The 26,901-nt window shown below is 39.2% G+C and overlaps 1 protein-coding gene across 1 annotated transcript; it reads right to left on the bottom strand.

The window, feature by feature from the left end:
- Positions 1-6,511: 6,511 nt before the first annotated feature.
- LOC140244512 (RCC1 and BTB domain-containing protein 1-like) lies at positions 6,512-25,891 on the bottom strand. The gene is made up of 12 exons (XM_072324142.1): positions 25,519-25,891; positions 24,228-24,378; positions 20,668-20,758; positions 19,734-19,801; positions 17,926-18,033; positions 17,036-17,178; positions 16,364-16,554; positions 14,710-14,839; positions 13,593-13,646; positions 11,180-11,277; positions 10,370-10,500; positions 6,512-6,952 (listed from the first exon to the last, which is right to left on the bottom strand). The coding sequence occupies exons 1-12, from the start codon at positions 25,818-25,820 to the stop codon at positions 6,812-6,814; spliced, it is 1,608 nt and encodes a 535-aa protein (XP_072180243.1). The 5' UTR covers positions 25,821-25,891; the 3' UTR covers positions 6,512-6,811.
- Between the last annotated feature and the right edge of the window lie 1,010 nt (positions 25,892-26,901).

Here is a 26,901-nt window from a genome sequence, read left to right on the forward strand (position 1 = left end):
TATAATGATAATAACACTCGACGGAAGATCTCTGCTGCGAGCTCCTCAAGCCTTTTCGCAAGATCTCTCCACCATCCGCCCTCCTCTTTCTATATACCCCCTCCCCTCCACCCCCCCCCCACCCCCAGCCCTACTGGTGTTTCCTCGAAGCGGATATCACGATTGACTGTATTGAGACGCGGCATCTTCATCTCGGCTCATACAGACACATCACATCTTCTCTTCTTTCCCCGTATCCCAAAGATAATATCTCTGCAGACGATTTGCGTCACACCGAACTATATTGTGCCTACACTCTGAAGGTTAATTATCGGCGCGAAGACAGAGACCAGGGAGTGACCAACGGCGGCTTAGGAAAAATTAAAGCTATACGGCATTACTTTGAGAGAGTTATTTTAATAAGATAGGTCTTAGTATAAACTTTGGTATCGTGATGGCCTATGGAGAAATAAATGAATAAATGAAAGAATGAAGTAATAAATAATGATAATAATAATAATGATAATAACAATAATAATAACATAAATTATGTGATGTAAGATATATACAGATCCATGTTATTTTCTCTGAATGTTCCAAGACATCTTCTAGTTGGTTCGAGACTGCCTGGAGAGGTTTATATCAAATAAAATGTATCGATGTGTTTAGGACTTCATCGTTGTGACCATGATGGCGCACAACATCTTGCTGTCCTACCTAATACACTGATGATCTTCGTATAACGAAGGGTATTGATGATTTTTTTTTCTTAATCCCCCCTTCTCTTCATCATTATCGTTGTACAACACACAATATGACCATCTCTAGATCGAATTCCGGGTTAGAATGGAGTATAGGTAGGCGACAGACGGCGCCCAACCCATGTCATCTAGTCCAAGTGCATCATAATTATTACTGCTGTATTAATGAGCTTTTAGATCTGGACGCGAACGCTTAGACGACGCTATTAGGCCAAAAAAAAAAAAAAAAAAAAAAAAAGAAGAGAAAATAGTAATAAAACAAAACACATGTAAACAAAAATGGTGTTCTATACATGCGCGAGACAGCTGTTTCCATTGTCCAACCCGGGAGGAGATGTTTTAGCGTTTGCGTCGCAGATTTTTTTTTTTTTTTTTTTTTGGGGGGGGGGATTGGGAATTGGCTTCCTTATGCCTAACTGTGCACTACATGTAGCCGATTTATGCACTGACATAGTAATGCAACCGACTCATTGCACAGCCCATTCAACCATCTTTTCTTATTGTGGAACCCCCCCCCCCCCCCCCCACACACACACACACAAACGTTATGGCCGACATATGTTACAGCGCTTTAGGACCGAACAGGTCTATAATCGACACTGTGCATGTAACACTATGTCATGTAAGTATACAATGTATCACATTTGTGGCACATGGGGCAAACAAAACATACACAAGGCAATAAATGACGCATAATTACTAGACAGTAGTCACGAGTGTTTTAATACTTTATTCGAAAGCGAGTTAGCAGGCAATGAAATGCACGGCTAGAATCACAATTATTCATAGCGTAATATAGTCTAAGTTCCATACGCAAGAGCGAATCAATGCCATGCTGCGTCCCTCTCTTTAAATTATAGAATTGAGACTGTCCAATCGATTTTATCCCTGTCTCCAGATCTTCTCTGCGTTGCGCTCTTTGCAAGTCAGGAATTGTACAAATGCAAGGCTCTTGAATACAAAGAATAAATACTGCAACCTACTGGTGCATTAAAATGGATGGAAATCAGCCAGACGTTAAATTATACATTGTAACTGTACATAAGATTAAAAAAAATAGAGAACCCTATTAAACCCAACAGAAATATACAGGACGTATATTTAAGGGAAAAAAATAAAATGAATGAATTAAAAAAAATTAAACACTTCATCTGAGGAGACAAAGTTGCGTTCAACGCAACAGACACAGCGTTGGACCAGGCCTAGTCAAGCGTCACAACTTTCGTTCATATTCAGCACAGGTATCGTTTAGAGTACTTCTTCACCTGTCTAAACGGCCTCAGTCCAAATCTAACAGTACATTAATGTATCAAGATTGATGAGAAAATATGAGTAATCTTTTGAAATGGTGGAGCTCAGCTTGTATCTCACTTCTATATAACTTCTTTGTTAATAGTAAACGATTTTGCATCATCTTAATGAAACCAGAAGACACAAACTTTGTACAGTCTAGTAAGCACCCCTGCTCCTAAATAGTCTAATTTTGGGCATCAGCTCTTAATCTAAATGTCGTCAAAATTATTGATATTGCTATGACTATTATGATGACGATGATAGTAATTATCATGAATAACAATATTAGCATAAAATATTATATGCTGCTATAATGCATGGTGTTATTATCATTATTACTATTATCATTGGGAACATTATCATTTTTATTATCATTATCAGCATTATCAGTAGTAGCATAGTAGCTGTAGTGTATAAGCGTCATCATCAATATCAATGTTCTCATCTTTATAATTTTATCACAAATATCTGTATTTACAGCATCATCACTGCATAGTCATTAACCATATTCTGATTTTGTTAAGGATGGAGAGGACATCTATCTAACATGAGAAATGCTAGAAAACAGCAATGAATACAAAACTTTTCTTCTTCTTCATTGAGAAGATGACTTCTTGGGAGCCATCCTTTCTTTCTTTCCTCTCATTTTCCTGCTGTTGGTGAATGAATACAATTGCTATGTCAGGCCATGGTATCAATGATAGCTGTACACTTACATGAGAAGCTTTTATCTACAAAATGATCCTGAATTATATAACGGCCCATGTGAGCACGGTAAATTACGTCACAATACATATTACGTTATAAACAGAGGCTTGACAATAAATATAATCACACCCACAGAATTCCTTGGAAAATCACTTTACATCCGTGTGAGAACTGCATTGTAAGATTATTATTTTTTTCTCACACTAATTTAAGACAAACACACAAAATGAACAGAAATCTGTAATGTGTAAATAGTAATATGAGTGTTTTTCAACCACCTGTGCTCAAGACATTGTGGTGCAAGCATTGTCCCACACTACACATATCACAGCATTCCTGGCATCTTATCTCATCAATGAGGTAATCTTTCCGACAAGATCAGTTAAGTGAAACATTACATTTACATCTTGGTAAAGTAAAATAAATGCACAAAAAGATATTACAGAGAAAAAAATCTGCACAGTGAGAATCTTACTGGTACATCCAAGATCACTCTAATATGGAAAAATACATTTTTGAGCATAAAAGCATGAAAGCATAAATGCAAGCACATACATTGTGTCTTCTACATTTTGGAGAGCAAAAAATTTGGAATTATCTTGGCAGCAAAAATACGAAAAAAAAAAGAAAAAAGAAGGTGAAATACTCTGTCCTGTTCTGATTTTTCTCCACATGTACCAGCATTAATGGGATGCATCAATGTTAAACATATGCCAACAAAGAAACCATAATCACACCCTCCCCCCCCCCCCCACACACACACAAACACATATACACATGCAGAGTTAAAAAAAAATCAACTACACTAACAAAACAATGACACAATTGCCCCATTCTAGTAAAGAAGGAAGCAACTGAAAAGAAGCTGTTTCTTTTGAAACAAGCAAACAGTATCTGCCACTTTTGCAGTGGTGCATCGTCTTAATTAAGATATCCCGAAGTAGAATTTTAAGTGTTCTTGCTTGAAACTAGGCCTCCAAGGAGAACATGGCAAATGCAAAATAAAAAGAAGAAGGAAAAAAAAAAAACTCTCAGAATGGAATGATACACATTTCTTATTGTTCAGCACTCCCGACTAAATTCTATGGTCTTTTCACCACATTAAGGCAAATTCATCACTTTGTACACACATATTCATACACACACACACACACACACACACACACACAGAGAAAATGTATTCACTGCGCAGAAAATGGCCAAATCATGTTTACAGTATCTGCATTCAAATAATATTCAATCTCATGCACTAGGTTTCTTCTTCCTCTCCTAAAAGAGAGAGAGAAAAAAAATAATGGAATGGCACTTGTACTTCAACTTGGGCAAAGTTAATGCTGATGAAATTATGTCTTAATACAATGGGCAGAGGAGAGTTGAAAATAATACATGTGCACACAAAAGAGTGGCCAATACCTTGCCTACACTGATCCAGACGAAGCTGTGCTGTTAACCCATTGAGGATGCGTCCGAAGTATATTCAGGCAGGTGTCTATGGGAAATGCGTGTTGTAACAAAATCAGTCCGTCCTCAATGGGTTTAAAGCCCAATCAACTATTCACTGTCAAATCTGAGGGGCTCGTAAGAGTCCAGACCAGTACATTCCTACATGAGTACAATACATGTACTGTAAAACGAGGAATTTTCGCGTGCATTTTAATTTCGCGAATTTCGCGAGCGCCAAAATTCGCGAAATTAAAATGCACGCGAAAGTTTTTGTCTACACTACATGCATTGAACGCCAGTGGCAATTCGCGAAAATTTCATGCCACGAAAAAGGCTGTCGGCTCCAATTCGCGAAAATTTCATGCCGCGAATATATCATGTTTACAGTATGTCCATTTAATACTGTTACTACACAACACAACACTGACTCTAATTCTTCTGAATACACACAATTATAGCAATAAAACAACAAGGAAATACCAACAATAAAATAGAAAAATGCCTTGTAGTTGTACCTGATAATGTACCTGATATTCCATACCAGTTAATTCAAAATAATAGAACTATAATATCAACACTTTTACCTGCAATAAGTTACATCTTATTCTTCTTGTCCACAATACGGGTTAATGATACATATCATATAGTGGTAGCAAAATTAATAACAAAACAAGATTTTGTATGCACTAAACCAAACTAGGCACTTTGAACTTTAACTCTCTTTAAAAAAAAAAAAATAGTGATTATCATCTATATCAGCACCGAGAATTTTCTACCAATTACTGGCACATCACAGATGACTACTGAGGTATAAAACCAAGTACGCTTGGGACTTCTCACATTTACAGCCAAAATGTTTTCCTTGTCGACTACGTTTAACCACTGAAGACTCGCCACAAGCTCAATCGGGCAGGTGTCTATGGAAATTGTGTGTCGGAGCAACATCCGCTCATCCTCAGAGTATGCCCACACACGCAGCATTTCAGTGAAGGAGGATGTACGGAGATGGTATGATATCTTTTATCGACTAAGCACGTCCTAAAAAAATATAAATAGAATCTCACTCATAGTCACTAGTAGTGTTACATAATGTCTAATTATTTCGGGCAGTTAACACTTGCCTAATCACACGCATCACCGCTCACACGAGTTGGTCCAATTGAAAAACAAAGCTATTCACACTTCACAACACGCACCATCAAGACAATAATACCATAAATACAGTCTGCCACCAGTCTACATTGCATTTGCCTATTCTATCTACACACAGCTGGTTTGTCTATACGCAGCCTTCCTAGCGCAGACGAGCACAGTCCCATTTTCCACAATTGGCGTCAGTCATCAAATTGCACTTGATTTCAGCTATATACACACTGTACATACCTGGTAAGGATGACTACAGAAGGCAAGCTTTACAGAGCAGCAGACTGACAAGGAGCCAAAATTCATTAAAAAAAACAAAAAAAACAAAAAGATCATCATCCAGTAGTGAATGAAACCCTGTCTTGCCCTGTCACCTTTGCTCATGCCAACATTAGTTGAATAAATAATTAGGAGTAGGTCAGGCAGTGCTGCTATTACAAGAAAAATGGTCAGATGTACAGCATTTAATGCCAGTAAATCTAATAAAGACACTTCTTACTGATCATAGTGTTATGACAAGAAGTTGGGTATGCATTTCCACACCATGTCCCTAGGCGCGGTCAGACTGGCAAAAGATCGAGAAGTTTAAGATCGCAAAGTTTGGGCCATTCGTACGCGCGCAAGAAAGAGTGCGCCGTCCGATGGCTAGTGATTGTGATGTAACAATGCACACGCGCTACTATACGCGCTGTCAATCCTGTAAACAACTTCTAGTTCGGGCCGCGGGCTGCCACAACAGCCAGCGGCCTTTCTTGTGCATAACAGTACGTGGCGTACGTATACTCTTATACGTACGTACAGTACTTATGTGCGGGATTTCCGAGTGCGACGTGCGTAAATGTTTGGGACGAACATCTTCGGACATCTTGACTTTTGAGCGAGTGCTACATGTAGCTGACTGGTATTGACCCACAAAGGTACGTGAATAATGCTGTTAGTTTTCGACCCATTTTATAAAACAAATGATGCACAGGATTATTTTGTGGCGTTAGTGAAGGTGCGGCGCACTCTCGAGTATTGACAACGGTTGCAAACATGCACTGGGCTGCGCATGTCGCACCATTGTCAATACTCTCGAGCGCGCCGCACCTTCACTAACACACTCTATCCTGTGCATCATTTGTATATCTGAACATGACAATGGCCTCACGCTTCGGAGACAACGCCCGCAAACAGATCGAGAAGTTTCGCGGGAAGTTTGCGGTCACACTGGCAAAACTTCGAGATCTTAAAGATCGCGATCTTAAACTTCGCGATCTTTTGCCAGTCTGACCGCGCCTACTGTTGACTTTTAAAGCATTCAGTGCAATCAGATGAACAGAAATATCAGGAGATGAACAGAAATATCTACTTGAGTAAATGCTTGGCCCAGGGGAGTAGTGGCCATTCACAAGAAACCATAAGCAGTCTTGACAGGAGCAGTTTTGCAGATGAACACATTGCAGGCTACACCATTTTTAGGGGGTCAAGGCCGCTGCCAGCAGTCAGTACTTGAAAGCGCCCCACTCCGCTGCCCTCTGAATGAAATCCTTCACGTACGCCTCGTCCAGCTTCTTGAAGGCCTCTGTCTGCACCACCGCGGTCATGTGATTGACGGCGAACTTGAAGCAGAATGCCTCAAGGTCCTGGGAGAACAGGTAAAAAATGGTGATGGCAATGGTGATATATATATATAAACAATACCATCCCGGGATGGAAATCCTGATGAAAACTGTTAAATTTCCCTTCAAAGAATCTTTCCCTGAATAGGACTTACAAATAAAGATGAAATCATTGTGAAGTGCAAGGTGTGAAAATGTAAAAATTGCAATAAGATATGAGTGAAATTCTATAACAAATAAGACATGATTATGAATATCTTGTATGAGAGGTACCTGACATGGCATTTCATTCATTCATCAAATTGACCAACAGGGCTGTGTACCTGAGACATTTGTGCATTTTATTTCACAGTGTTCTTCTTACAAGAGACCTGATTAAATCACTTTCCTCATATTTTGTATATTTGTACATGTTTAAACTGCCCAAAGACATATCTTAGAAAACAAAGAAGTCTTGCTTTTGGGAAAACTACATCATTTATGGTGCATAATATAGGATCACCCCCCCCCCCCCCAATACATACAATAATATTCACTTTAATGTATGATAGCAGATAGCAAACATAGCAAATCTTTTTAGTATTACATCAAATAGATTTAATATACTATGGGGAGATTGTCAAAGAGGAATTTTTGTCCTGTCTGCAAATATCTAGAAATAGGAGGGAAAACGTTAAAGCAACAAGTGCATAATATTATGCCATACTTTCGCAGACATAACCCCTGCAAAAAATGCCAGGTTGATCATCCAGAAGGATGATTTAAACTGGCACTAAGGCATTTCTTGTGTCACTGAGGGATGTCTGGCGATACGCAAGTCAAGACAAGAATTAAAAGTGATAAACCGGGGAATATATCAATACAAGATTGAAAGTGATAGGCGAGGCAGTATATCAATACAAGATTGAAAGTGATATGCCAGGCAATATATCAATACCATCATCTCATGCTAGCACTGTGTTTTGGCTAGAATGTAATTTGCTCTCTCCCTCCTTCCCCCCTCTAACCCCTATCCACACAAGGATGTTTCCGCAACAGAGAAAAGTTTGTTCTACTGAACTTCAGGGACACTCGGTAGCTCTTAGGCATATACCTGGATCTGGGTTTGGTTGTGAGCAGATGGAATGCAGTTACAAGTGGAGAATGCTATTCCTGGCCAGACAGATTTATGGTAGAAATGTTCTTAGCAAGATGAGTATGACAATAAATAATGATGATGCATTACAGCAACGTATGGATGCAGGCCAGATAGTCACTTTGCTCATCTACATCTTAAGAGGCATGCATCAAAGGGGAAATCTACATGCATCAATGCATTCAAGACAACCAATCCCTTTTGCATGCAAATTTTTGAAAAATTGGAGTGAACACTTAGGTATTGAAGAAAACACTATTTGGAAACCTCCTGTAAATTTTGAACTCAAGAGGGTCTTTATTTGTTTAGTTAAATTGACTGTTTAGATTTGAATAATTTTTCGTACTACGAAAAAAATTACAAATCTAAACTACCAGTCTAGTTTTACAGACCTGTGTGATGCACTTAGTTGCACATGTAGTTAATGTAAGTGGTGTGTTGTTATTTGCCATCGATAACAAAGTAAGAGAAGCTAGTGAATTTTTCTTTTCTGACAGTTTGAACATGCATATTTTTTGTTTGAAGTATAAGTATCACATTACAACCACAGGAGGATTAATGTATGCAGCTGTGCCTAGTACACAGAATACGTTACGCTGAGCGTTTGGTGCATTATTTGAATTTTAATGGCTAACAACCTTCAAATATCACCAAAATGTTGTAGCTTTACAATAGTCTTGTCATCCTGGTGGAATATATCATGTTCTGTGCTATTTGGGAAGGAATGCAAAAGGGAAGGCCCATCTTTAAACTGATGGTCCCGGTGGTCAAATCCACTGGAGCCAGTGGTCCGATCACAGTTCGGCTCATGATTCGGCCGAGGGGATGACAGCTTTAGCAAACTTCTTTTGTGATGTCATAATAAGAAACACATATGCACGCACCCTGGCATTACTACAGACTTCATGATGCGCAGAGAAGACAACAAAGGCAACGTTACTTAGCAACATCTACGCGCTTTACTCTTGATGACAGCTCAACTTTGGCAATCTTCTTATCAACACTAATGGTGATCGGCAGTATCATCAACAGCGCCCTCTACACTACCGGAACTATGCGCCTTTAAAGTTTTCAGTGCCAATGACTCAAATGTGCACAAATTCCACACAGACAACTATGAACAGGTAATTAATGTGGCATGCTGAGGGTTAATGTGCTGTTTGCCAATCGGCACACAGACCGGAGTACTTTCTTTGCAGATTGGCACGGATGTCTGGAAACTAATATTGTCAGTGAATAGAGATTACTTCGTAATCCGCCTAATCCCCCTAATTCCTCACTGCCTCACCATGGGCTTTCCCTTGGACTGCTGGATGCATCGCTACACCCGAGTGGGCTTGCTATAACTTTACCAGTTTGGCATGATTATTGAATGCTGATGATGAAGCTTGAGAAGTTAAGCCTGGGCATATTAAAGGGAACCAGTACCTCGTATCAGGGTAATTACCCCCTTCCCCCCCCCCCCCCCATTCGAATTCTTTGTATGTTCGAATTAACTATGGCATGCAAGGAATAAAGAAATCCCAGTTTTGCAAAGTTGAACAGTCAGTAGATCCCTAGAGGGCAGTAGACAGCTTGTGACGTAATTGTGGACATGTCTCCAAGGTTTTATTAATAAAATTTCACATTGCTCAACTTTTCATAACAATGAGTGTAACTCCTTCTCTGAAATCCAAATATGGCACAAAGGAATAGAGTTTGCAAGTGCATATTTTGAAGCTGGACCATGTTTATTTATGCCACTTAAAGGGGATGGCTAGTAACTGATCAGTGGGAATCAGTGGGAATGCTGGGGGATGATTGTTCCAATTCTTGTGGGATTCATTTAAGAATACATTATACATCTATTGTGTGAAAATTATTTGCTTCAGAACGGTCTCATATTCAAGTAATGTGCAGTTTAATGTCCCGTCACTGTACAGGCATGCTAACCTGGAAACATTACACTGCACATTACTTGAATATGAGACCATTCTGAAGCAAACAATTTCCACACAACAATAGATATACAATGTACTCTTAAATGAATCCCACAAGGATTGGAACAATCATCCCCCAGCATTCCCACTGATCAGTTACTAACCAAGAGAAAACTTTAAAATACTGATTTCTCTGTTTATATAAGAATTTGCTCAAACTTTCAGTCAGGTCATGTTCCTACAATTTTTTCTGCTCTCTTTTCACACAAAACTAATTTTCAGGGTGGATTTCCCCTTTAAATCCTGTCATGGGGGTATTGGGACACATTCCACTCTCTGACACTGTAAATCTCGTATGAGATGACGGGGCAGCAAGGGCAGACTCACATTCGCCTCGTATCTGATGGAGGCCGCCAGAAGGAGGGCGGCATTCTCGATGTTGATCCCCTGCTTGATGATGCGTTCACACTGCTTCTTGAGGTGCGACTCACAGTACGAGTTGGCAAGATCCAACAGACCTGAGAGAAGGAAAGCGGTCGTATGCAAAACGTAAGGCACAAAATAACTGATAAAGAAACCAATAATGACATCTATGAATGATGTTAGAAAGAATAAGAATATCACAAAAAGTATGAGTGTAGAGAAAAAAGAAGCCATTAGCACAAATCACTGTATGAGCTTACATTAACAATTAATCATGAATCATTCTAATGTGTGACTGAATATCATACGTACTGTGGATGGAAGAAAAGTTAACTCTGCCAGAAAAATAAACAAACGAAAAACACCTGAAACCCCAAGTCAGCTCAAGTTGATGTAAATGACGTGAATGCAGTGATTTTGTTTAATTTCAAGACACAATTTGTGTCATTTTGACCTGCATATAAACGCGTAAAATCCCTCAGCAATCATCATCAAACGGAGTGTTCAGTTGTGCGCTGCAAAATATTTTCTATTTTCTCCCCTTTGCTTGTATCATTCACGTAGCACAATGGCTTGCATAATTTGTGAATCTTTGAACTAATGACTGGAATCAACTATTCCTTTGAAAAAGAGAGCACAAAAAAAAAAAAAAAAAATGAGTATATACGTGTGTGTGTGTGTCTATTTGTGTGTGTTTGTTTGTTGTGCACATGCGTTCAATGTAGAGGGTCATTCCCATTCACTACTAAAATAGTATTGGGGACTCGTACATACCAATAGCGTCCTCTGGGGAGAGAGATACTTGGTCAGTGTACAGATATTCCAGGAAGGCTCGGTAGACCGGATACGAAAACTGGGTGATTTCAATGACACTGTGTGAGGAGGCAAGATGAAGGGAAGGGGAGGTGATCACTGATGCACAACACCTAGTAGCACTTAAAGGACAAGTTCACCTTCATAAACATAAGCATTGAGAGAATGTAGCAATATTAGTAGAACACATCATTGAAAGTTTGAAGAAAATCAGACAATCCGTTCAAAAGTTATGAATTTTTGAAGTTTTTGTGCAGTAACCGCTGGATGAGAAGACTACTGCAGTGTACAAATAACTTAGGTGTCACATGCGTACAACAATATAAGGAAAATATAAAGAGAATTTCACAAAATTCCATCTTTTGAAAAAAATACACATTCCCCTGACTCGTTACCAACAAATGTTTTGGGTAATATTATTCCCCCTGCCTTTAGAAAGAGGCAAGTCAAGTGCTCTTTTATTATGCAAAAAAAGTGAAAATATGTTGAATTTTCTTTTACATTTTCTTTATACTGTTGTACGCATATGACTCACAAGCTGTAGTAGTCTCCTCATCCAGCGGTTCCAACACAAAAATTTTAAAAATTCATAACTTTTGCTTCGATTGTCCAATTTTCCTCAAACTTTCACTGATGTGTTCTACTAATATTGTTGCATTCTCACAATCCTTATGTTTATGAAGGTGAACTTGTCCTTTAACAGTGCCCATTTTACTTCCAATGAAAGTTCAGTGATAGATGAAAGAGGAGCATATCACATATAATTTGGGGAAGTGTGAATGCAAAGTTTACAATGTAAATCTACATTGAATCAGTTCAAAAACTAATTTCTATATAACAGCAAATGGAATAAAACTGCAGATTTCTGTTCAGATATTTCATTTTGCAGTTTTCCCTGTTCAGAATAATGGACACTACTCTCTCTCAAAAAAAGAACATGAATTTGTAGTGGCATACCCCATGACGTTTTGAGTACAATACATACATTACCTACCTCATTCTGACAAAGAACTAAAATGCTAAAACAAATATTAAAAAATAATAATTAGAACTAGAAATGTCGCTTTGGCGACTGGTATGCCTCCGCCATAATGCATGATTTTCCCAATAGGTCTAGATAGTACATGTGGACAATGTGTGATTACATTTTCACAAAATTGGCAAAATATTGAAATGACAAGTTTGTCACAAATGTGTTGAATGTTCACCTTCCTTGACCTAGGTTTAATTGGATGAATAGGAGAGCATGTATCTAGGGATTTAAGGACTTTAACTCGACTTTGACCCATTCATACATTTAGGCATTGAGTAATTTTCAAGGTACAGGTGTGGAGAAAAAGTGCAATTTCTGAATTGAATAGTAAATTGTTACCATTTTCATCTGGCCCTTGACCCTAAAATTCATAAGATAATCACTTTCAGGTAGAACATGCATAATATGTACTAAGTTTCAAGATAACTTGAGCCACTTCCGAAATATGGAGGAAAAAGTTAGTTCAGCACTTTCACTTGATCTTTGACTTTTTGACCTTTGAGGCAAAAAAAGAAGAAAAAAAACTTTCCAGAGAATTTCTATTAGGTTACACATGTATGCATACACCAAGTGTAAAAAAAAATAACCCTGCTGGCATTGCATGAAAGGAGGGAAATAGTAAAATTTTGAAGTGTTGCACTTGACCTTTGACCCCTGACCTTTGACCCCATGAACCCTACATTCTCTAGATAATCACTTCCAGTCAGTATATGTATATACTATGTTCCATGAAGATACCTTGAACAATTTTCCAAGGTATGGAGAAAAAAAAAAAGTTTTAATATTTTTACTTGACCTTTTGACCTTTGACCTACCTCATGACCCAAACTTTCACCAGAGAATCTTAATTGGGTAATACATGTATACACTAAGTTTCAAGAAAATATCTTCAGGCATTCAATAGATATGGTGGAAATAGTGAAATTTTATGTATTTGACCCTGACCTTTTGACCTTTGACCTTTGACCTCACGACCCAAACTTTCACCAGAGAATCTTAATTGGGTAATACATGTATACACTAAGTTTCAAGAAAATATCTTCAGGTATTCAATAGATATGGTGGAAATAGTGAAAATTTATGTATTTGACCTTGACCTTTTGACCTTTGACCTTGAGCATGTGCACCCAAAAGTTGATAGGCACAACTTCACCCCCTAATACACATACATGCCAAGTTTCATTAGGATACCTCAACGGGTTTTGATAGTTACCTTGTCCACAAAATTCATTACGGACGGACGGACGGAAGGACGGACGGACGGACGGACGGACAACCCGAAAACATAATGCCTCCGGCACCACTTCGTGGCGGAGGCATAAAAATGCATCAGTAACTTACTCTTTTCCATTCTCCTCCCAGTGAGACTGGAACATGCTCCTAAAATGTTGACACCTGAATTTGAAATTCCAGCAGGGAAGAAAGAAGGTAACCCTTTAGCAACTCTCATTTCGACATTTTTCAAAATTATGTAAAATGTAGCTCACTGCATGCTTATTTTTGTATATCATAATAAGTTACGTTTATTTGAAAGCCTATTGAGACTTTACCAAGAAACTGGCTTGTCGCAAAAGTAATTCTGACATATATGTAATTATATATTCTTTATGAAAACTATAAAAATGGTAAAGCAATAAAGCAGTAAAGCAGACAGGCAGTTTCGGGCATTTTAGGGAGTAATAAGACAGGCGGTTTTGGGCGGTTCAGTTACTGATGGGTTGAGCAGCATCTACAGAAGTCACTCAAAATGGTCAAGACAAGACTTGACCCTTTCTAAAATGACTATAAACCCATTATCAGAATTTCATACTCTTGGCTCTGGCAAAAATCTCTCATCTATGTGACAACATACATATTCAAGTATCATACCCTTATACCATATACGGCGAATATTTCACGAGGTTTTTATTTTCGCAAATTTCGCAAGTCTTGTGCTTTTCGCGAAATTAAAGACACGCGAAAATATTGACTCTTATCCCCGATGTGAATGTGACGCACGCATGTGCATTTTCTTTGTGCAGTACAGGACTCCAAGATCGCGAATTCAACCACTCGCAAAATTGTAAGAATTCCCAATTCGCGAAAATTTAGGTTCGCAAAATATATGGCGTATACAGTACTCTAGCAAACTAAAATGTTGGAATTACAGTTCATCAGAACGACACAATTTACTCCTAAACTCTTATTGCTTTTCCTGTATGGCTTGTTCTCGGAAAAAAAAAATATCACAATTTTATTGAATCAAATTATGATTTGTTTTTACAAGGTCACTATTAAGGAAGCAAATGAATGCCTGTAAGCAAGCAACAGTAGGACCAGGAGTAAGTCAATATCGGGGCATCATCCAAGATCCAAGTTAAAAAGAAACAAAATGTAAAGAGCACGACCCAAACATACTTGATTTTGTGGGGAAAGGATTCGCTTTTTTTTTTCAAAGTTGAATGACCACAAAACTCACCTGATTTTCAGCAGGGCTTTGTGAACGTGGATACTCCTGTCCTCCACCATGAACCTCAGGTCACATGTTTCCTGGTTGTCAAATGCCACTGCCAGCGTTTCCTCCAGAGCTCTTCTGCCAGCAAAATTCTCTGTAAAGTTACAATAAATTGCCACTTTCAAAACCCAGGAATAGTATTTCTTGCAGTCATTGGCAAGTGCACAATGCAACTGTTTGATTAAAGGGGATGGCTAGTAACTGATCAGTGGGAATCAGTGGGAATGCTGGGGGATGATTGTTCCAATCCTTGTGGGATTCATTTAAGAGCACATTATATATCTATTGCTGTGTGAAAATTATTTGCTTGAGAATGGTCTCCTATTCAAGTAATGTGCAGTTCAATGTTTCCAGGTTAGCATGCCTGTACAGTGACGGGGCAATCGTTACGGGCCGTTAACGGAACAATCATCCCCCAGCATTCCCACTGATTCCCAGTGATCAGTTACTAGCCATCCCGTTTAAAAGCAACAATGTACACCTTTAATTTCAAATGACTGGGTACCACATGCTTGACAATCCATATCTTATTGTCTGTGATACTGAATGACACACTCAAATGGTCACTATGACCATAACTCCTCTTAGTCTTTACTTTTGCTACAAAAAAACCAACAACAAAAAGGGCAGCTGCACAAGCATAATCAATTTTACAGAAATCTATAAAGTAGCCATGTTTCACATGAACAAATGAGGAAATGGTCTTCAGAAGTCAACTCATTATCACAATATTATTCATCTTTTTCAAGGCACCAGTTGACTGATAAACCGCTTCCTGACTTTCAAACACTCATAAACTTTCTCTGCAATTCTACCGATTTCATTGATTCGTGGCACTCTCTTTGACTACTCTCGATAAGGATTAACGGCTCCATGAGCGACCTTCTCGGTAAAGCAGAAAGATTATCAAATCATCTTACATTCGAACTGCTTGAGTGCTTTTTTTCCCATTTTTTTCCCATCTTATTTTGTAAGGTTTGACATTAATTTATCTCCCGATTGTCACATCTTACCATTCTTATAAAAGTCAGGGTGATGTCATGCAGGGTCTCGGGCAATTACCTTCTGGGCAATTACCCTGTGACCCTTCCCCTGACCCCAACCATAACCCTGATCCTAATCCTGAACCTAATCTTAACCCTAACCCAAACTCTAATAACCCTAAACCTAACCCTAATCCTAATCTTTACTCTAACCTTACCACTAACCAGTATTTAGCCAGGGGTAATTACCCTTGGGAGGTAATTGCCCTGATACAGTCATGCAGCTGACAACAATGGTCTTTGCAGGAACTAAGATGTTGGAAGATCTAATTTGGTTTGTGGTTTCCTTCACACTGTGTTAACATGATGGTAGATAATGCGGGACACCTCAAACCATGCCAAACCTTCTCAAATATGCCCTAGCCTTGAGGAACAGTGTAGCCTAAAACGACCTGATGGGCTGCAAATGAGAAGGCTCTGCGATGTGGGAAGTCCTGGCTAATTATCTAATGACTGTGAAGATGTTGGATACAACAAATAAGAAGAAGCCACGAAAATGTGTGTGAAATACTGCACATACTTAAATAGTTTCTGTAGATGCTGGATATGACGAAGAAGAAGCATCACAGTCTTACCGAACGTGAGAAGCTTGTACGTGACAGCGGGTGAGGAGAAGCAGGCAAAGACGTCGTCCAGACAGGTGAAGCGCGTCTCCATGGGCGACAGGACCGACTGACCCTTGCACTGACCCCACATGTAGACCTTTCCCGACTGGGCGAGGGCGGCCGAGATGTGGGAGTAGTGGGTTGCTGCTATATCAGTGAATCTGGGAGCAGGGATACCATGGTAAATTCCCACATATGACTTCCAGTGCCATTAGTGTGATTTGTTAACAGGTCTCATATGCTCCGTTCTCACATACACCCCTACACTGACTTGATGCATCCATGCTTTCATTATTTAAATTACATCATTGGTGATCTTAAAGTGCATTGTGTGGGAAGTGGGTGTACACAGGGTGTGTATTAGGTGTTTGTGCGTTTCTTTCTCAATTGACCAAAAATCTGCTGGCTCTAAATCTATTCACTATCTAGTTGATTTGCTCGTGAAATAAATTTTATACACTCCAATATTCCGATTCCATGGGTTTGCCACAAGTAATGCTCTCAGTGCACTCGGCTTAATTTCTGCCATTCAGCCACTCTCATCCGCAACCTATTAGGAGATCTTTGTCCTCAGGAAATTGTGTCATTCTAAAAAACAGTCTACTGCTAAGGAAACAAGAGAATTCATTGGCAAGGAATTACCTCCCCAGGTCCTCTGCGATCTTGGTAGCCCCACACAGATTGGCCTTATTTCCTGTCCCGAGCTGACCATAGGAGTTTGCCCCCCATGTGAAGAGATGGCCCTCATCTGACAGACCCAGTGAGTGAGCGTATCCACAGGCAATCTGCAGAGACAAGCACACAGTCGCACAGCAAAGTGATCAACGTCTTTAACCTCAAGGAGTTAGTTTCATTCTCATTGCACTGTGTACTTGCCACTTGGTTAGAACAAAGCAAGATTTGACAATGCAGAAAAACAAAAACAAACAAAGAAACAGGATAAACTAACAAGATTGTGGAAGTTTTTTGTTATATTTGTTTGTAGTTTGTTTTTCAGGAAGGGAGATCACCAAGAGAGGACAGGACCATACCAAAAGTCACTCTGCCCATACTGACATTTTACCGTGTTGGTTGTCATCACATTAATCTGGCACCAACAAAGTGGGTGGCTGGCTAACCTGTTCCTGCCAAGATAGCTGCATTAACATTTATTCATTTATTTTGGTTTTATTTCCACAGGGTAGTCTCATCAAGACCAGCAGCAGGTCCTGCTCTTCCAGAGAGACCTGCCCATGATAAAAATACATAAACATTCATCGTAACTCAAAACAACATTTATACATAGTGGAACAGCAAAACATAACATATACACAATTGATTACCTATAACGTACATGCAAACTATCACACGGCACGGCCAAATAATGTATTCAGGTCCTAAAATCCTGCTCCGTACTGAGATTTGGATCATGATATTGTGCTACTTCACATTTGAGTTTGGTGTCACATTGCAAAAATGTTACAATAATAGCCAGTGTGCCGGTAATAATTACTGCATAACTCTACTAGTGCTTCATGTTTCTACTCACTGACCTGTGAAATGACCACACCATTGAGACTGGACACCTTGCAGGGGCTCGGCTGGTTCACATTGTTGCCAAGTCCCAGCTGACCGTTGCCGTTGTAGCCCCAACCGTACACCTAGAAGGGTTGTGAAGACAAAACACTCTGCTATCACAGCCTCCAATGTACACTACACATGGTAAATTTTGCAGTGTTTTTTTATTTCATTAAATTCTGTGAGTTAACCAATAAGATTAACAACTTCCAAAAGTAATACCTCCAGTAACACAAGTGCACTGTATAATCATCATCTCCAAAATTGCATATCACTCACTTCTTCTTAACAAGAGACCCGCGGGTCTAGCGCTCACCTGAGTATCGCAAGTTCACCTTTCACGCAGTCACTAATCTAAATTATTCACAGCTTTACTAAAATTTGACCAGGCATTCTCAAGTAGAACATGAAAATGTACAATAAGGGCCAAAAGTTTTAAAGAGTCCTTAATTTGGGGGGATTGGGGCCCCTGGGGCCCACTGGGTGGGGCATGGTGCCCACTTTGATAAATTGAGATCCTGACCCCCTAGGGATGCTACCTGCCAAGTTTGACGAAAATCCATCATGAGGTTTTCAGGAAGAAGATGAGAATGTACAATTCAGGCCCCCATTTGGACCTTCCCAACCCCCCCCCCCCCCTGCCCCCAAGAGGGGCACCCCTGGATCTGCCATGAACAAACCTGAAACTACAGTCATTAATATACTCACTCATAGCATTATCTTAGCTTATCTTAGAGAAGATTTTTAAAGATTCCTTCATTTTTTTTTTGGGGGGGGGGGGGGGGGTTTGGGCCCCCTGGGGCCCACTAGGTGGGGCATGGTGCCCATTTTAACAAAATGAGATCCTAACCCCCTAGGGATGCTACCTGCCAAGTTTGGTGAAAATGGGTCATGGGGTTCTCAAGAAGAAGATGAAAATGTACAATTTAGGCCCCATTAGGACCCCTCCCCAACCCCCTCCCCTGGGTCCCAAGGGGGGCACCCCTGATTCTGCCATGAACAAACTTGAAACTACAGTCATCAATGTACTAACTCGTAGTATTAACTTAGCTCTATCACTTCTGGTTCTAGAGAAGAAGATTTTTACAGATTCCTTAATTTTGGGGGGTTTGGGCCCCCCTGGGGGCCCCCTGGATGGGGCATGGTGCCCATTTTAACAAATTGAGTTCCTAACCCCCTAGGGATGCTACCTGCCAAGTTTGATGAAAATCCGTCTTGGGGTTTTCAAGAAGAAGATGAAAATGTAAAAAGTTTACGCACGACGGACGACGGACGCCGGACGAAGGGCGATCGCAATAGCTCACTTGAGCCTTTGGCTCAGGTGAGCTAAAAAGGGTTACTGTGGCTCTAAATCATGAATTAAATCAATTGTGAAATTGCCTTACTAGCCCTGATTACAGATGTAGTAATAGTAGCAGCAGCAGCAGTAGAAGTAGCAGTAGAAGTTGTGGTAGTAGAAGTACATTGTAGTTGTAGCAGTAGTAGTAGTAATTGTAGTAGTACAACTAGTAGTAGTAGTAGTAGTAGTAGTAGTAGTAGTAGTAGTAGTAGTAGTAGTAGTAGTAGTAGTAGTAGTAGTAGTAGTAGTAGTACTACTAGTAGTAGCAGCAGCAGCAGCAGCAGCAGCAGCAGCAGTAGTAGTAGTAGTCATAGTAGACGACTGAGCAGCAGCAGTTGTTGTTGTTGTTGTAGAGAGATGTTATCTAGAGCAGAAATGTCGTCATAGATTGCAATACTCCATGTAGATAAATTCTTTCTTTTATTGCAACAATCCTGAACTTACCTCTCCACTCTCCAGAACAGCTAATGATGATGTTTGCCCACAAGCTATCGATATTACTCGTTTTCCATCTGAATTAGGGGAAATCCAGTTAATGATAATTATACAAGTGAATAAATGGCAAATTTTTACCATTAAAGTTTTAAATGATTCATAGTTACACATCATCTATTTTATCAGAATAAATGTTTTGAATGTTTTGAAAAGATACTAGGCAAGTAACTGTAGTTACTTTTTTTGTGTGTTATGCGCTTTCTCTCATGATATTAAAATATCTTAAACAATAATGATACTATTTAAGACAAGGCAAGTTTTGTAAAAATCAACAAGTTCCAGAGTTTATCAATTATTACAAACTGAATCTTCAGCTTGAAATCAATAGATCACACATTGGCTAAACAATGGCTAAATGTATGCAGTAGTACAAAGAAGATTTCCTTCCATTTATTACTCACACCTTCTTCATCAAGTACTACTTCAACATAGAAGTTTTAGACACACTCTTGGTAGAAAAGAGCTTGTCAAAATCCATAACTTAACATGTAATACCACCTTTCAATAAGCTCATGCATATTATTTCCAGACAGGGCAATAGTGAGAAATATCTTCATAATTAAGTAAAATGTACTATAATGCTTTCTGTGACATGTAAATTATTAGATCTTACACGCATGCTCACATGCATGCTCCCACATACAAGACTCTGTCACGAAAACAAAAACAAATGGGGTATACTGATTTCTTGTCAGTGCAACACTGTCAATCCTGACATTTTTTCTTTCTTTTTGTACACGAAACTCTCACGAATTTTGCTTAAGAGCCAAGATTCGCGAAAAGAACATCGGCTCCAATTCAAGAAAATTTTCATGCTGCACACATTTCTGGGTTTACAGTATCTACGTAGCTGAGTTATCAATTTACCTACAATCATACTTACTTAGAACTGAAGACACTCTCCTTGGTGTGTTGATGTTCGCTGTGGCTCCTGACCCCACCTGGCCGCAGTTATTGTATCCCCATGCAAACACCTTATAGCATCAACAACAAGAAATGGACATCTTGATAGCACAAACGATAATAACACAGATGAGTATGCTATTAAATGCAAAAATACTGGTATGTGCTACATTAGGCAGAGACGAAACAATAGGAGATTCATTACAAATGGAAAAAACTACACGTCATCAGCTGTGAACCAGAAGGGCGCCATCGCATTTTAAGATTTGAGTGTAAATAAAGATGGAGCAATCAATTTTCATGAAATATAAAGCCTATTACTATCAAGTGTAGGTAGATTTTATATAGGCATTGTTCCAAATATTGGGTAAAATAGTGCTCTTGTGGTTTTGATTTTTTTTAACATTTTACTGAAAATGAAAATAATTTAAAATTGACAACATAATGTAAAGGAGATTGAGCTCTACAATGTGATACCAATAACTCAATATGCCCCAAAATTGCAATAAAGCCGTTTTGGATCTCAGCTTATGATATCATCCATCCAAAGGGCATCGTTATGTGTAATTTTCTGATTACCGGTACTTCTAGAATATTTCAGTGCTAGCTGAAAAAAAAAAGAACAAGTTCTAAAAGCTACTAGCAATTCAACAAACAATAAATTCATTAATGGCATATGGCCTATTAACTCTTTATGTGCCATGACAGAAACCTCCTGTGTGCCACATTATTCTGAGACACAAACGTAGTCATACTTTGAGAAAACATTCTGTTTTTCAAAACTATGTAACTCCTATAGATTTCTGATAAGATGGACATATAGTGAGTAACATTGTAGTGAAAGTGCTATGCTTTGCTTTGATGTAAATTGTATGACAAGTCTATGATTGTTTTTCTTTCAAATGACCAGTAGCTACATTACTGTAAAAGCGTGACTTTTGTACACAAAACAGTGACAGAAACTTAGAATTCACACACAAATCCAGAAAGGAACACCGCTTGATAATCAATCACCACATAAAATGCAAGTTATATATGAGAGGAACGAAAGCGTGAGAAACGCTTTCATTGTACTATGGCATTTGGCGATTTATGGATCAATTTGGCGGGTTTGTGCGTTTGAGCAGAATATGCGAAGTTGGCATGCCGTCGAATGAGTCAGACATGTAAACGTGGCACATAAAGAGTCTTTAAAAAAAAGGTCAACATTTCAATGGTGCGAGCTAATGCCATAGAATACAAAGTCCAGTCATTTTTATGCCTCCGCCAACGAAGTGGCCGGAGGCATTATGTTTTCGGGTCGTCCGTCCGTCCGTACGTACGTCCGTCCCGTTTTGTTTTTGTCGATATCTCTAAGAACCGTGTGGTGGTTTTACATCAAACTTGGTATGAGGGTATATCCTGGGGGGATAATACTTTGTTTGGATTTTAGGGTCACGGGGTCAAAGGTCAAAGGTCACAGGTTATTTTGTGAAAAAAAAAAGGTTGAAAATTCATGTTTTTCTCCATATCTCGCAAATGGTTCAAGGTATCTTCATGGAACATTGTTCCAATGGGCAGTGATTATCTAGGGAAGTTGGGGGGTCATGGTTCAAAGGTCAGGGGGTCAAAGGTCAAGGTCAACTCCTCAAAATATCACTACTTTCCTTATATTTATGCAATGCCTGAAGGTTTTTGTTTTTGTTTTAACTTGATGTATGCATGTATTACCCAATATATATTCTGTGGGAAGTTTCTTGCCAAAAGGTCAAAGGTCAAGCGAAAGTGCTAAATTGCACTTTTTCCTCCATATCTCAAAAGTAACTCAAGGTATCATCATGAAACTTACATATTTATGCATGTTCAACCTAACAGGGATTCTCTTTGGAACTGTGAGGTCAAAGGTCAAAGGCCAGGTTTAGATAATGCTATTTTCCCATTTGATACTGAAATTATACTTTTTCTCAATACCTTGAAAATTACTCAATGCATAAACTTATAAAAGGGTCAAAAGTCAAGTAAAAATCATCAGTTCCCCAAATACCTGCACTGTGACATTTTAATCATTCATCCAATTGAACCTAGTTCTAGGAAAGTGAACATTCAGCACATTTGTGGCAAACCTGTCATTTTAATATTTTGCCAATTGTGTGAAACTGTCATCACACATTGTCAAGACATTGTACTATAGACCTATTAGGAGAACCATGCATTATGGCGGAGGCATATCAATCGCCGTAGCGATATATCTAGTTGCTCTTAAATGTAGTGTGTGCAATGTGCAAATAGATATTGAAACCTCTTATGATACCACTTGAGAGGTATGTGTGAGCTACAATTACCCAATTAGCAATTGCTTGATGAAATTTGATGAATCAATGCCCTGTCTGCACGTGGACCTATTCAGTTTTAATACTTCCCCAGTACCAGACACTACAGTGTACGGCGCTGTGAATTGCAGTGAACCACAATGTACTCTCTATTTCTTCCCTTTCCACGCAGCCAAAAATTATGCTTTGCGCATAGTGGCTGTGTGACTTGCGTATTATGTGAGCAGATAAATGACTGTAGCATATCAAAATGTTGGACTGATAGCAATATATATGTTGCCCGCAGTTCATATTGACTGCCATGCCTAATTCATCCTTCTCTCGTGTCTGGTCACTAACCAATCTCTCTCTCTCTCCCCCCCCCCCCCCCCCCCCCAATTCAGTATCTAACATGCACATATTCCTAAACTGTATTCATTTAATGTGACTCATGCTTGCGTAAATATTAGAGACAAAACTTAATATTTGCATATCATTTTCTTCCTATGAGAGCGAGGTCTGCGTTTTGTGCCTAAGTATGCAGATGTGTTGTACGTACGAGTCGTATGCATATGTACTGCCTAATCTCAATGTGCAGTTCAATACTACTCTGCACAGCACCCATGCTTGCGATCATCAATTTAATGAGCTAAGAATGTGGCTTTGTTTTAGTCAATGATTAATTATTTACTCAGTGTTTTATCAGGAACTAGGTGAGCTACAATTGCACTGATCACGCTGATCCCTCTTCACAGATCATACGAGGAGAATCATGGGTAATGTGTGCTACACATACTCTCTATGAGATAACAAAAATAGTCATTTGGATCTTAATCTTTGCCATCTACAACAAACAGCAAGTATTAGTTCATAAATGATTTCAGCAGACCAATTCCTCATTCATCAACATACAATTTGTAGATGCCACAGGAGCTACACAGACTTTGTCACCCTCATCTTACGTAATATCAATATACCATTTCAAAATATTGACCTTCCGATACCAAGTAAAAATATTTTGAGTGACATAGATGAGAAAATTTTTAGCTTTCAGGTGTTTTCAGAATACAACCCCTGAGAGTAAGACACAGCATTTGGATCAAATATGTGCGTTGTGGACGCCAGTCAGGCAAGCCATTTCTTTTTCTATACTCTGTACTAATCACTGAATTGCTACCTTTCAGTAATAATACCTATTCTTAAAAATGAGAAAGCCGGAGTTAGCAAATTGCCAGCAGTGGGGGCTTATTACCTCCCCTTTGTCAGTGAGGGCGAGAGTGTGGTGGCTTCCACAGGCCAGTCGCATTATCTTGCTGTCACCAAGATTGGTGGAGATCTGGTATGGCAGCATTCCCTGGTTCGTGCACCCGTTACCGAGTTGACAATAGCCGTTGTGTCCCCAGCTACATGTTCAAACAGGCACATGTAACGAACGAAGCAAGCAAAGATTCACCCAATTGCTTAAATATATATCAAATTAGAAGACGAATGAGATTGATGTTTCCTACAGGTGTACTAAACATCTTCTTTTTTTTTTCTTTACTAGAATGATTAAACAAAAACAAAATCGATACCATTCTTGCTGCACGCAAAATCATCCTTGGGCTGTATGATAGATTAATATTCTTAAAAGACATCATACCAAACAGAATCAAATCCCTATCAGAACAGATCTAAGGCACGTGTACATTGTAAGTACAGGGAAACAACAAATTTTTAATCAGAAGAAAGGATTGGACTTTGAATCATAACTTAAATAACTGAAAAGATATCTATTATATATTTCTGAATTATGTACAAGTGAAGGAGAGCTGAATTTCTTTGCAACTTACAGGTTGGGTCGAGCATTGTACAGTATACTGATACGTGTATCAAATCATTATTCAATTTCCTATGGAATATTCAAACCAACGTTTTATTTCTTCCCTCTTGCAATGACATCTTTCTTGCAAACATATCGCCTTAAAGGGATTGTATAGTTTTGGTTGAGACCTAATTTCAGGTTTCTAAAATTTTTTGGTGAGATAATGAGAAACCTCTTATGAAATATGAAAGAGCATGTAATTCCATGAGGAATTCAACGTTTATATGATGAAAATTGGTTTCGAAATGGCTGAGATATCCAAAACAGAGCAATTCTAATAAGGTGTGGGACCCACACTTTTTTACGATCGCTTTGTTTTACTTTGTTTTTTGATGTTTCAGTCATTCCAAACCCGATTTTCATCAAACAAACTTTGAATTCCTCTTAGAATGGTATGCTCTGTACTATTTCATAAGTGTTTTCTTGGTATCTCACAAAAAGTTAAAAGCTCAATTCTCATCTCCACCAATACTGAACCTTCCCTTTAATGTAATGGTTTCTCCACTTCTGGAATATAGTGAACATTACAGCATAAATGAATAAACGGCAGAGTAGCAGCATGAAAATTAATAGCAGGTGAATTAATAACTAAACACAGCCCTGTCGCTGTACACAATTCGATTCATCTGGTTGGGCTAGTGAATTAATAGAATTTTAAGGAGAGAAATGGTCTACATGCCTGAATATCTCCCCATTCTCAGTGGCTGCCACCACATGGGGTCCACTGCCGAAGGACATCGTGCACAGCCCCTTCTGGCAGAGGGACTCAATCTTGCGCGGTGTCAAGATAGACTGAACATCGCCCAGACCGAGGCATGCGTTGTGGTTGTTCCCGATCGCATAGACATCGTCGTCCTTGGTGACGAAGATGGCTTCGTTGCCCGCGCTGCCGAACACACAAGCCAGCTTGATACTGCTCAAGAGTTCGTCTTCAAGCAGCGAGAATATCGGCCACTTGGCCACGTCGTATATATTGGTCATTGTCGATGATGAGCAAAGTGCTCCCTACCGGCTTGAGTTGAGTATGGCCGGCCACAAGTGATGACTGGTGGAGCAATACGCTGTAGCCTGGAGGCAAAGAATGTATGGAGAAGACATTTGATATTGGTAGAATCTTGTCAGTGTGTGAAATTACTCATTTAGCATGTTTAGAATCGTATCTGTCAAAACTCACTTGTAAAATAATGAAGTTTAAACAATTCAGACTATGTATTCTGATTGATCAGTTGGCAGCACCAGTAGCCTGGGCCTACAGAAGACCTAGCTTCAGCCACAACATACATGCATTTCATTCGCCTTCTTGTCAGTAAAAAGAATAGTAGACCAGAGGTCCCTTTAATCAGTGTTAAAGGCATAATTTACCATTTGCAGATGAAAGAAAAACCCAGCACTAGTGCTTCAAAATAGTTATAAAATGTGAGTTAGGGATAGAAACAACCAATGTAAAAATTTGTACCATTATAATCGATGTTAAGTATACAAAATGTACTTCAGGGCACCACATATAGCCCCGGAGAACCCCGTAAATAAGAGATAAAGTACATATTATAATTGTGTACAGCTTTTGAAAATGACACAGTGATGTTTAACAAGGTGTGCACTGTTATATTTTATTACATTTTTATTATGTGAATTTTGTATGTCGAATGAATAATAACGCAGTCCTCAAATTTTCATTGTGACGTCAGGATTTTAAGCTGATAACCTTTTGTGTGTGTGACCGTCACTGACTAGAACGCATCCCATTGGTACATGTTACATTTAAATAATTTTGTAGATGGCGCCGAGGTCGAGTCTACTCCCAGGCCGACGCATCCCCAGCAGAGCGGCTGTGTCCGCCCCTTGCTAGGGAGAGCCTTTGGATGCCTGTGACTGCGGACGCGGGTCCCTCGCGACATTCTGGAGCTGGAACAGGGATAGTGCATTCCACCTCAACCTCGAAACCTCGCATCCACGGACAATCTACCCATGAGGTTTTGTGCTGGAAGCGAGAAATTGTTAAAAATGAATTTGTGACTTTGGACGACGCAGGTGAGAGATGAACCGGGCGGGTGCATGGCAC

Source organism: Diadema setosum, chromosome 21 (genome assembly GCF_964275005.1).
Source record: "Diadema setosum chromosome 21, eeDiaSeto1, whole genome shotgun sequence".
NCBI classification, from domain to species: Eukaryota; Metazoa; Echinodermata; class Echinoidea; order Diadematoida; family Diadematidae; genus Diadema; species Diadema setosum.

Coding starts and splice junctions, on each gene's coding strand:
- LOC140244512 (XM_072324142.1), bottom strand. CDS start 25,820: ATGACCAATATATACGACGTGGCCAAGTGGCCGATATTCTCGCTGCTT. Junction 19,802..20,667: donor GAGAGTGTCTTCAGTTCTAA/GTAAGTATGATT, acceptor CCCCTAATTCAG/ATGGAAAACGAGTAATATCG. Junction 6,953..10,369: donor CCATCAGATACGAGGCGAAT/GTGAGTCTGCCC, acceptor CTGTTCTCCCAG/GACCTTGAGGCATTCTGCTT.